General features: G+C 37.4%; 2 protein-coding genes across 2 annotated transcripts; one reads left to right on the forward strand and one right to left on the reverse strand.

Annotated features, from left to right (window-relative positions):
• Positions 1 to 308: 308 nt before the first annotated feature.
• LOC140859374 (uncharacterized) lies at positions 309 to 1,043 on the reverse strand. The gene is made up of 3 exons (XM_073261019.1): positions 813 to 1,043; positions 530 to 733; positions 309 to 428 (listed from the first exon to the last, which is right to left on the reverse strand). The coding sequence occupies exons 1-3, from the start codon at positions 996 to 998 to the stop codon at positions 309 to 311; spliced, it is 510 nt and encodes a 169-aa protein (XP_073117120.1). The 5' UTR covers positions 999 to 1,043.
• An 8,043-nt stretch (positions 1,044 to 9,086) lies between these two features.
• On the forward strand, positions 9,087 to 10,997 carry LOC105048275 (BURP domain-containing protein 6). Its single transcript, XM_073260346.1, has 3 exons — positions 9,087 to 9,266; positions 9,352 to 9,457; positions 10,082 to 10,997. Exons 1-3 carry the CDS (start codon positions 9,102 to 9,104, stop codon positions 10,837 to 10,839), a joined length of 1,029 nt encoding a protein of 342 aa, XP_073116447.1. The 5' UTR covers positions 9,087 to 9,101; the 3' UTR covers positions 10,840 to 10,997.
• The last annotated feature ends 1,254 nt before the right edge of the window (positions 10,998 to 12,251 follow it).

Below are 12,251 nucleotides of genomic sequence, written 5' to 3' on the forward strand. Positions count from 1 at the left end.
AAAGTTATACATTAATAGCTAACAAAATTAAATTAAAATCATTGTAAAAAATAGAATATTAATAATGCCGTACATATAAATCTCTCGACTAATCTCGAATAAAAGTACCATCCTGATGAGTATAAGTCATCCGATAAAACTCCACTTGATCGGGTTCCCTCCCATGCTCATCCACCTACACAAATAATTTTAATTTTAAGCAAACAGTTATAATAATTTAAAAAAATATATGAGTATCATGATACAGACATGGTCCACGATACATAATGATATTAGTTATATAAATATTTCAACATAAAAATTAAAAGTTAATTATGAAAGTTTAAGAAACATACAAACTCCTGTCGGAGTCGTGCATAACTCTTCGACCCCGATGTATGAGGAACAGACTGAGCTGCTCGTGCAGCTCTACCAATAGCAGAATAAGTCTGTAAAATAAAGTAAAGAACTTGTTATATGTATAATATATAATAAAAATTAATATTTTTATAAAATATTTAGAAAAAAAGATAATGAGCAGATAATATACCTGTGCCCTCTCGGAGAACCAATAATGAACCAACTCCATCCACTGATGAGGGGGTACATCAGGAGGATAATTTCTAGCAACCTCCTCCTCTGTCATACCCTGTCTCATATAGTCCTTCTTCAATTGTGCTCTATATTCTTTCCATTTGCGGTTGAGAGACTTCATTACAAAATCATGAGTGGATGGAGGGAGAACAAACTTGCTCTATAAAAAAAAAAGTTAAATGAAATAAATTATATAAGTGATTAACAATTAATATACAGTATGAACATCAATTCATTACCTCTATAACTCGGAGGAGCTCAACTTTGTACGTTGGAAGCATGTCATTCCATTTTGCATAGCCCAACGGACATAGCTGAGGCCTCCGAGCAACAGTCCCCAAAAATGAAGTCAATAAGCAGGCAGCTTTCTTAATTGGCTGACCTAGCTGATTGCACTCCACAATAATTCTCTCGCCCTCACGCATCTGCCATACATCTCGTACTACTGTGGGTCCGCGTCTGGGGTGTACTCTCCCGGATCCGTCTGCAAAAAATACATAAAAATAACTATATCATAAATATATATAAAATGAAATAAAAATAAAATTACATGAAAGACAATATATACCCTGCACATGTATCTCATCATCTGACTGATGAACAGGAGGATCATGCTGTGCTGATGATGAAGGATAGGGCTCAGAATGCTGTGCAGCTGAACTGGCCTCAGGCTGCTGTGCTGAAGAAGACGTACCGGCCTTTGTCTGTGAAAACTGAAACTGCACACCAGCATATCGTCCCCTGCGACGCATGATGTCACCTAGCATTTATATAAATAAAAGGTAGAATCAGTTAATATATGGAGTAAAATAACATAATAATTAATGCAAAATATATACATCATAAATAATTATTACCAGTAACAATCAAGTAGTAGTGTTTCCATCAAATTTTGTTCTAACCAACGTCGTCGTAGCATTTAAATCATCAGCTGGTATAAAATTGTAGGGCATACATTGTGTATAAGTGTCATCGTCATCATCCTCCACTTGGTTTCCCATATCATATAAGTCTCTAGGTTTTGTTTTGATGACAGTAAACCAATCTTTATCTTTTGCGTCTTGTACATAAAATACTTGTCGAGCTTGAGATGAAAAAATGAATGGTCATCCTTCAATAACACACCAGTGTGTATCAACCTTGAAAAATTTACAAGTATAAATCCATTTGCATCTTGTTTCAAACCCCTTGGTGAGTTTATGTCTATCCAATCACATCTAAACAGTACTACTTTAAATTTTCATAATAATCCAACTCATAGATATCTTTAAGTGCACCATAATAGGATTTTCATCCGCTTCCACCATAACACCGCTATTCTGTATTTTTCTAAATTTCTCCTGTTCTCTAGTATGAAATTTAAAGCCATTAATTATGAAACCGTTATATCTATTCACAATCTTGTTAGGTCCTCGAGCAAGAGCTATTAGTTCATCTGAATTATTTGTTTCCATCATCTTTGATACCTAAAAAAAATGATATGACGAAGTGCTGTTGAGTTATCTGATATTAAATATGTATCAAAAATTAATGTATCCCATAATTAAATATAAATCACACCTGATTCGAAAGTCACATAGAGAATAACTCGACCAACCATCGCTGTTCAATCCTTGCATTAGGACGAATGTTATGATTGGTTCGTCTCTGATAAATTAAAAATTTACTGCATAAAATATAAATATATCATTTAGAACATTATATCTAATATAAAATTTAAATTTTGATGTCATTCCTTAAATATACTAACCTGCGATGGTCAGATATTATGTCACTATGAAGTAACACATAACGATGTGCTTGTGTTAAGGATTTTTGATCAAGTACAATACTTTCAGCTCTTTTCAAAATTTTTCAGCAGTTAAGAACTTATACAGTTCTGCATTCTCCACAAAGTCATTATGCCGTTGAGGTCGACTAAAAATAGTCTCTACACCTTGAAGATATCTTGAACAAAATATCAAACATTCATCCGCAATATATGCTTCAGCAATCGAGCCTTCGGGATAGGCTCTATTTCGCACATAATCTTTAAGACGCACAAGATACCTTCAAGAATTAAATATTTATTAAAATATCAGTATGCTGTTGTTTCTAATAAAATTATCAAAAGATTTAAGGTTTGCAATAATACCTCTCAATAGGATACATCCATCTATAATGTATCGGTCCACCAACTTTAACTTCTGAAGCTAGGTGAATGAGCAGATGTACCATAATAGTGAAAAATCCAGGAGGAAAAATTTTTTCCATCTGACAAAGTGTAATTGCAATATCGGATTCTAACTGATCAAGTTTCCGAGGATCAATAACTTTGGAACATAATGCCTTAAAGAATGACGATAATCGAAGTACAATTGTAACAACTTATTTCGGCAATGACGATCTTAAAGCTATTAGAAAAATATCTTGCATCAATATGTGACCATCATGACTTTTAAGATTTGAAAGTTTTCAATCCTTTAGATGCACACATCGTGAAATATTTGATGCATATCCATCAGGTACCTTGATACTTTTCAAAACTCCCAAAAAATTATCCTTTTCTTGAGCAGACATTGTGTAATATGCAGGAGGCACATAAATTCTATCATTAGCAAGCATTTTAGGATGAAGTTCCTGTCGGATACCCATTTCTTTTAAATCAAGACGTACCTTCATATTATCTTTGTTCTTTCCATCAAGGTTTAAAAATGTTCCAAGTAAATTATCGTAAACATTCTTCTCTATATGCATGACATCAAGATTGTGCCGAATAAGATTATGTTTTCAATAAGGTAAGTCAAAAAAGATACTTCATTTTTTCCATAAATATTTACTGGGCTGTTGTATAGATGCTATCTGTGTGTCTTCCTCATTTTCATCCTCGAAATAATTGTCTGGATCTTGAAACACCTCTGCATCTATAGTACTGATACTAACTTCCTCTGGTAACCCTTCATGCACTGAGCTTTCAACATCATCCCTTCCTCTTTTTTTAGAGGACTTTGAGTGCTTACCATAGCTGTAATTGATGCCATCCATTTGTCTATAAACACCAGTTCTAGAAGGTGGAATATGGCACATCCCAATTCTATAGTACCATCAAACAAATCTTTCTGAAATCGAAACGGATGATTTGCTTCTAACCATCGACGATGTCCCATGTAACAAAATTTACCTCCATGTTTTAACCAAATTGAATGTGTTGAATCTTTACAACAAGGACATGCGACCCGTCTCTTTGTACTCCAGCCAGATAAATTGGCATATGCTGAAAAATCATTAATAGTCCATAACAAAGCTGTCCGTAGTTTAAATGTTTGGCCGTTGGAAGCATCAAATGCATCAACACCCTCCCACAAGTGTTTCAATTCCTCTATTAAAGGTTGTAGGAAAATATTAATATCATTGCCTGGACCCTTATCTCCTGGAATAACCATTGACAAGATAAGTGATGATTGTTTCATGCACATCCACGGTGGCAAATTGTAAGGTATCAAAATGACTGGCCAAGTACTGTAGGTAGAACTCAGGGTCCGAAATGGATTGAAACCATCAGAAGCTAAGCCAAACCTAACACTGCGAACATCAGAGGCAAAATCAGGATGCCTATCATCAAATGCTTTCCATTGAAGACTATCTGCTGGATGTCTCAACATTCCATCCTTTGTACGTCCTTCATCATGCCATCTCATTGATGAAGCTGTTTTTGATGATGCATAAATCCTTTTCAATCTAGGTATAAGAGGAAAGTAACGCAATACCTTGGCCGGTTTCTTTTTACTCCGCGTTGCATCCAATTCATTCAGTACATCGTCTCGATCTTCTTTTTGTATTATCCATCTTGAAGATCCACATACATTGCATGACTCTTGATTAGCATTTTCACCCCGATATAACATACAATCTTTCGGACAACTATGAATCTTTTCATATCCAAGATCCAATTCCTTTACTGCTTTCTTGGCTTCATAATACGATGGTGGTAAACGAGTGCTTTCTGAAAATGCATCCTTTAATAACTTGAGCAGCATGGTAAAACTCTTTCCAGACCATCCATTCAAATATTTTATATGAAATAAATGTACAAGAAAAAAAATCTTAAAAAATTTCGTACAACCCGGATATAATTCTTCATCTGCATCTTTCATTAAGGTGTGATAACGAGCTATCTCATCATTAGATGTATGTATAGGCTCCTCAACATGCATACGTTCCGTATGCGCACATCCATCAAACATCCCAACTGTTTCTTGTATACTACTAAATTCTCCTAAATTTTGAACACCAAATCCAAAAGCATCTGTGATCAAACCTCTTATATCATCATCTCTTGCAGAATTGTCTTGTAGGCTAGTGGATCCAAAATGAGTCAAGGGTTGGTTACATGATGATGGCAACATAGATTCACCATGAAAAATCCAGTCGGTATAACCTCTTAAAAAACCATTCCATACCAAATGTTCTTCAACATTTTATGGATCTAAAGAAGAACTATTTACACATTTCCAACATGGACATAAAATCTTTCCATTCAAACTACTTTTCTCCATACCAAATTTAATGAAGTCATGAACTCCATCTAAATATTCTTTACTATTCCTTGGTTTATTTATCCAACTTTTGTCCATTGTAGGATAAAAATGATCGAACTTGTAATTTATCTAAAAATTAAAAAAATTATACAATCTATATTAATGCACTGAGTAAAAAATATCAGTCATTTCATAAAATTCAAAAAAATAACAGCTAGATAAAGTTTACATAGTAAATGCTTGCTATCATCAACTAATAGGTAAAGAAGGTCCTATCCCATTCAGAAAATGCATTAATTCTATAGGTCAATTATAGAAATCAAATGATATGTAACAAGAGCCGAAAAAAATTTCGGCAGTATTTTCTCTTAGTTCTCCCGTATAGGGAGAACAAAAGAAAAATACCATCCGAAATTTTTTTCGAACCCTCAGTATACCATTTGATTATGGTAATGACCTATAGAATTACTCACATTTTCCAAACTGTCCATACTAGACAATCAATTGATCAATGTATATAATTCTTTTATCCATACAAAAATAAATAAATGTACGGATATAATAGAATATGTACATTAATCAAAAGACGGGTCTATGTTTCTATGCAATGTAATTTTTTTTTAAATTAATTCATAATTAACTTGATTTAATACCTGATATTAACTTGGGGAGTAATGGACAAAGAAACTTGGCCCAGCTTAATCCAGATGCTTAGTCTTCATCAGCCACGAAGATAAGGATAACGTAGGCCACACGATATCAGGGTCCAGCCACATAACGAGCGCCACATGTCAGATAAGCAATCAATCAGGATTCATGAAACTATGAAATTATCCATTCATCAACCATGTATCACAACCTTAATTAATTGTACTATATATTTTCGGGTGAACCTCATAGAAAGATACTAAGAGGGTGTGGTTGTAAATTGATCTAGCTCTATATCATTTATTTTATGCTATACATGTTTACCATATTTGATAATTTAGGAGAGGTGTGGATGAGGATGATCATGACTTATACGTTCGCTCCACAAGTACATATGAACCAACCATCATTCGATATTAGATTTTTTATTTGTTTGTCATTATCTTTAAAAAATCTCAATATTATTCTGGTTATGTGCTATTATGTGCTGTTTTTCTGTTCTTTTTCACCCCTCTTTTTAGATCATAAAAAACTTATTACACCAACCAGATAGTGACTTACTCAGTGTTTTATGTAGTTAAGCCAATTTTTATAATTAATTTTTCAAATCATGTCGAAACAATCTTTAAAGTAACTGTTGCATTGATCTTTAAAGAATCTTTAAAGAAATTGAAAATATAGAATGTTAAGAAAAGTTTGGTACATTGATCTTTAAAGTAAGATCAACAAAACTAACACTACAAAACAAAGGTTAGGGAGGTCTGATGCGTTTATCATAACACAATGCATGCTCAGCACACATCAATATAGAAAGGTACATAACATTGTTACAAGCTACACCACCAGAATGCCAAAAATGCTACTGAAAATGTTTTTTTTTTCTTTGTGCACAGGCCACTTTTAATTGCTTCGTAGAAGGAAATACACAGGATCTGACTAACCAGGCATGATTCTTAAACCATCTAATTAATTTAATACATTAAACCATGCTAAGAACATGTGTTCAATACTTATAAATGGGGCATGCACATGCAGAATACACTACACAACAAAGCCTCCGATACAGATTAATATATTAGCAATGCATTGGAAATACTGCAGCAGGCTCTTCTCTTACTAAAAGCTTCCTTCGCTAGTAAATCTACATAGCGAGAGTTGATGTCAAGAGGGCTCTATAGGCAATTGTAAGAACTCAATAATCCTACTTTGGTGCATAGAGCCAATCCATATGTATGGGAGGAATAGCTGATAAGGTAAAGGAGGGAGATTGCATACACTTGTCACAAATAGGCCTAAATATGCATGATGGATGTCATTATCCATTAACTGATCTTTTAATAAACCATAAATTTATTAAATAGTGCATCCAAGGTTTTGTAAGTTAACATTATATTTGTATCTATATTAATAAATTTATTATATTAAAATATTTATACAATATTAATATATATTGATATTATATTAATATGATAAATTGTTATGATCTAATATTTTATTAGAATAAATTAATATTATATTTATATTAATATAAAAATAATATTATTATATATAAAAATTTGGGAGCAAAAATGTATAATTTTATATCTATTAAGGATATAATGGATATTCTATATAATTTTTTTCAAAAAAATAAATATTCAATCAAACATAAATCACTCATTCCAATCAAATATATTAAAATTATATTATTAAAAAATATTTTTTTAATAATTTAATTGAGAAAAAAATTTCTGACAAATCAAACGAATCTTTAGTGATCTGATTTGGGTGATAAAACACCACTTGAATTCCTTTGCCGAGCGAAGATGATGCTGGCCGCGGCACCGGTGTACCATCTTTGAGCTCCGATCTATCAACATCAGGTTTCGTGCCCCCACCAAGGTTGGGTAGTTTTCATGCCATGGACTACATTGGAGAGGCCATGACCCAGCAGCGAGGCATGGGAGCTCATGGATGAAACGAACACAAGCTTGTCAGGGCACGGCTCTGAGATGAGAAGACCGAGATGCAGCCAATTAAATCAAGGTTTGGTACTTTACGTAGAGGTAAGCCTAGGGGTTGAACCGGCCAGTGTCATGAGCCACGGTTTGGGGGATTACAGTGGAGCGGTGGCGGTGGCGGCAGCGGCTGTGCTAACGGACGGGAAGGGGCCGGAGGCGGAGATGATGGGGGAAGAAGGATGGCAGAGTGGTGTGAGTCCATGGTTCTAAAAGCTTCTAAGAAGAAGAGAAGAGGAGGAGGAAGAGATCTCACCTGACCACGGGATCGGAGCGAGGGAGACAAGGGCGAAAAGGCGTCTTGGGAGCGCACGGGAAGATTGGGGCGGTAGGACTGCTCTGAATCAGTGAACCGGGCACTGAATCTGGAAGCCCGTTCGATCGTCGGGAGGGGGGAGGGGAGGAGGGCCGGTGCGGCGTGGACGGCGGGTGCGCTGCCGGCGGCGGAGATGGGGTCGGCGGAGGAATGGGTGGAAAGGGGCGGCAGTAGATAGATTAGGGTATGGGAGATTGGGGGTTTTAAACGAACCTAACAACGCTTTTTAGCATCGTTAAATAATGACGTAAAAAAGCGTCGGTATTTTCTTTATTTAACGACGCTTTTGCTAAAAGCGTCGGTTTTGACAGTGCTCAAATTTTACGATGCTTTTAAGCGTCGTTAATAAACGATGCTTTTTAAAAATGTCGGTAGATCAGCGTAATCTGCCGACGCTTTTCAAGAATGTTGGCAAAAAAAAGTTGATAATATATAATTTTTTTTTATAGTGTCGGTGAAATACAAGTGGTCGCTGGCGTGTTATCCATCGTGGGTTTTGCGCGGTCTAAATGAACAATACGGTGGCCACCAGAGGCCTCATGGCAAGTGATGTTAAAATATGGTTTCCTATCTTCAACAAAAAAAAAAAAAAAAAAAAAAAAAAAGAAGAGAGAGAGGGTTGCTTATTATTTTATGCAGAGCGGTCATACAGTAAAGAACATAATATCCATTTACCAAAAAAAAAAAGGATCATAATATCCATGAGTTTATCACTTCAGAAACCCGCGCCGCCTAGCACCATCCACCAACAGCGGCGACGTGGGACCCAGGGCAGCGGAGCACCAGAATAATGGGATCTCGGGCAGTATATATGCTGCTTGCCACGTGATTAACGCTCCATGCTATCCAAAAACGGCAGCAATCGAGGCAGCAAGGCCAGCCGGGCAGCAATGGGACGCAGGGCAGGCGATCAGCAGAATAATTGTATCTCTTAAAGTATAATTAATGCTTGCCACGTGATTAACGCGCCATGCCATCCAATTAAAAACAGCAACAATAGAAGGAGCAAGGGCAGCCGGGCAGCAAAATAATTGGAACTTGGGCAGTGTAATGATTGTCGTTCTGGTTGGTGCTGAGCTCCCGGACTCCCCTATAAATCCTGCCCCACACTGCCGTTCAATGTACACCAGCTTCCGCTGCCTTCCCTGCTTCCCCTGCTCGACTCTCGGTTTCCTCATCCATGGCTCTTTTCTAGCTTTTCTTTCTATCTTTGCGGTGAGCGTAACAGCTCTGTTCCCTTCTGGTCAAATTCATACTTCATCTATAGCGTTCTAATCAAGGGAACAAAATTTTGTTTCAGCTTACAGTTGGAGCATGTCATGCTGCTTTGCCTGCAGATGTCTACTGGAACTCGGTCTTGCCCAACACTCCCATGCCAAGTGCCATCCGCCATGTGATACGTTCTGGTACATAATTATACTGACGGTAGGATTGCCATTGATTGACAAGAGCTAGCCTCGATGAACTAATGAGCCTGAGATCATAGCCCAAAATAATTTCAGCTGAGATCAAGAAATGCATGTCTGACTGTAGCCTGACCTGACTAACTCTTTTATATTTATTTATTCTTATGAAACTATCTTTTATTTATTAGTTAGTAAAAAAGTATATTATTTTCAAGCTACTTGTGTCATTCCACTACCAATTACCAATCTTACTATGGAGTGTTTATTAACATTAATTTTCCTAGAGCAGAAATATAAAAGAAGCGCTTAGACGACCAATAAATATTATGACAGCCGTTAAACTGGTGTCTAAGTGCAGTTTTTTTTGTTGAAATGTAAACTGGTGTTTAACGGTGAAGATTAATAAGTATTGTATGAGCTCTGCTTGAAGTTAACAAGGCTGGCTCAAGCTCTGGAACTATAAAAATCCAACCAAGACGAACCCTGATTACATGCCTCATTAACAATTCCTGCTAGCTAGCAGTACCCTCTTCTTTAACCTAAATCATTTGATTATGGATTACCCATCTTCAAGCTTGTAATTGACGTGAATGACAAAAGTAATTCCTATTTGATGAATTGTAGGTGTGTTCGTTGATGACATGGACTCTGTTTGTGCCTTCTTCCGTTACGCCGCTACGCAGAGCCAAATCCAGGATCCCACCGTAACCGTCTTTTTCCTAGAGAAGGATTTGCACCCTGGCGCCAATATGACGTTCCACTTCACCCGAACCACCACCGGCGCCACCCTTCTTCCACGCGAACTCGCCGACTCCATCCCCTTCTCCTCCGCGAAGCTCCCGGAGATCCTTTCCCGCCTCTCCATCGCGCCCGACTCCGTCCAAGCCGAGACCATGAAGAAGATCCTTCTGGAGTGCGAGGAGCCGGCGATTGACGGAGAGATCAGATACTGCGCCACCTCGGTCGAGTCCATGGTGGATTTCAGCACGTCCTGCCTTGGGACTCGTAACGTCGAAGCCCTGTCGACGACGGTCGACAGGAAGGCTCCACCGAAACAAGTCTACACCATATCTAAAGTGCAGAAGCTTCCTACCTCTAAGTTGGTGGTTTGCCACAGTGAGAATTATGCATACGCTGTGTTCCACTGCCACACGGCGTGCGCGGAGGCGTACAAGGTGTCGATGGTCGGGAAGGATGGGACCAAGGTGGAGGCGGTGGCCGCATGCCACACCGACACGGCCGGATTCAGCCCCGAGCACGTCGCCTTCAAGGTGCTCAACGTCAAGCCCGGTACGGTGCCCATCTGCCAGTTCCAACCCCAGAACGACATTGTTTGGAGTCCCAACACATTGAGCATCTCGCCGTTGGAAATGGTCGTGTGATCGCCTCTAATTAAAATGCTTCTATAAAAGACTTGCTTGGCTAGGTTGTCCTATTATACATACATATATATAGTTTCCTTGTCCGCTAGCGACTATTAGATGTTGTATGTGGTGATGTATCTGTATTCCTCTGCATAAATAAGAGTGTGATTTTCTTCTGAAGTGTGTTAATTAAGGCGAACTTCTATTTTTTTGGTTTTTTTTAGCATAATCACATTAATCATTATGGTATATAATATGATGTACATTATGGTATATAATCTTAGGTATTATGAAACATAATCTGGTATACAATATGGTATATAATCTTATTTGAAAATAATATCAATTAGGAGATCAATAATTCATTGTATCTAGATATCTAAATCGTTCATTGTATTTAGATTTTTATTGCTCTTTATATAGAGACTCTTGTAACACGAAAGATTATAGAATCATTTTTCTTTTCCATTCAATTAATTCTTTTTTGTGCTTTCTCACGCTCTTTCTCTTATTCTCTGTTACAATTCTTACATGGTATTAGAGCTTGTATAATTGAGTTTTCTCCATTAACAATCCCTTTGTGCATGGTCATTGGTGTTTCCTCCCCCCTTATTTTCCTCTCTTTGTATGTGGCCATCGGCACATCATCGGCATTCTCCTCCTCTGCCTCCGTAATCTCTTGGTGGTCTCTTCTTCACTCCAATATTATGGACAAGTCTGAGCCCACTCACCCTATATTGCTACCATTCTTCGAATGGCTCCAACTATATCTTCTGGAGTCAGGAGATATCCAGTTTTCTCAAAAGATGTCAAGTATGGGAATATGTCATTGGTGATGAATTTGCACTCATCCAACTCAAGGACAAAATCGATGCAGCACTCCTTAAGCGCAAAAGGAAATAGGTTGCAACAAATCATAAAATCATTATATAGATTCGCAACACCTTCATCCTCACTGTTCGCACTCAAGTTGGCACCTATGATACAGCTAAAGCAGTATGGGATATTTTTGCTGCTCATTTTTTCACCATTGGTCTGTCTCATCGTTGTCAGCTTTGTCGAATTCTTCATCATCTTCACTAAGCATTCAATCAAACTATTAATGCTTCTCTTGCTAAGATTCTTTCTCTTTGGGCTCAACTTGAACTGGCTTTACCCAAAGATGATATTTGTACTATTCTCCAATATTATGAGTAGGACCATCTTATTCACTTCTTGATTGTGCTTTCTAATGACTATGAGCCGGTTTGAGCATCTTTGCTCAACTGCAGCCCTCTCTCCATCTTGGAGACTACTAATACTGAACTTTTATCAGAGGAGACGTACACGTCTTGGTACTTCTCGAGCCCGTCTTACTAATCCTTTACTTGTTGCACCTGTTCATGATATGGTGGCCCCTACACATGGCCCCTGCTCTTCCTCTAGGCCTT

The sequence above is a fragment of the Elaeis guineensis genome, chromosome 7 (assembly GCF_000442705.2).
Source record: "Elaeis guineensis isolate ETL-2024a chromosome 7, EG11, whole genome shotgun sequence".
In the NCBI taxonomy this organism is placed as follows: domain Eukaryota; kingdom Viridiplantae; phylum Streptophyta; class Magnoliopsida; order Arecales; family Arecaceae; genus Elaeis; species Elaeis guineensis.

Bases quoted from the DNA above. Each gene is read 5' to 3' on its own strand.
- LOC105048275 (XM_073260346.1), top strand. From the start codon at position 9,102: ATGATTGTCGTTCTGGTTGGTGCTGAGCTCCCGGACTCCCCTATAAAT. The intron at 9,267-9,351 runs GTGAGCGTAACA...ATTTTGTTTCAG, and splicing joins CTTTTCTTTCTATCTTTGCG to CTTACAGTTGGAGCATGTCA. The intron at 9,458-10,081 runs GTACATAATTAT...GATGAATTGTAG, and splicing joins CCGCCATGTGATACGTTCTG to GTGTGTTCGTTGATGACATG.
- LOC140859374 (XM_073261019.1), bottom strand. From the start codon at position 998: ATGCGTGAGGGCGAGAGAATTATTGTGGAGTGCAATCAGCTAGGTCAG. The intron at 734-812 runs GTAATGAATTGA...TTTTTTTTATAG, and splicing joins AGCTCCTCCGAGTTATAGAG to AGCAAGTTTGTTCTCCCTCC. The intron at 429-529 runs GTATATTATCTG...TTTATTTTACAG, and splicing joins GGTTCTCCGAGAGGGCACAG to ACTTATTCTGCTATTGGTAG.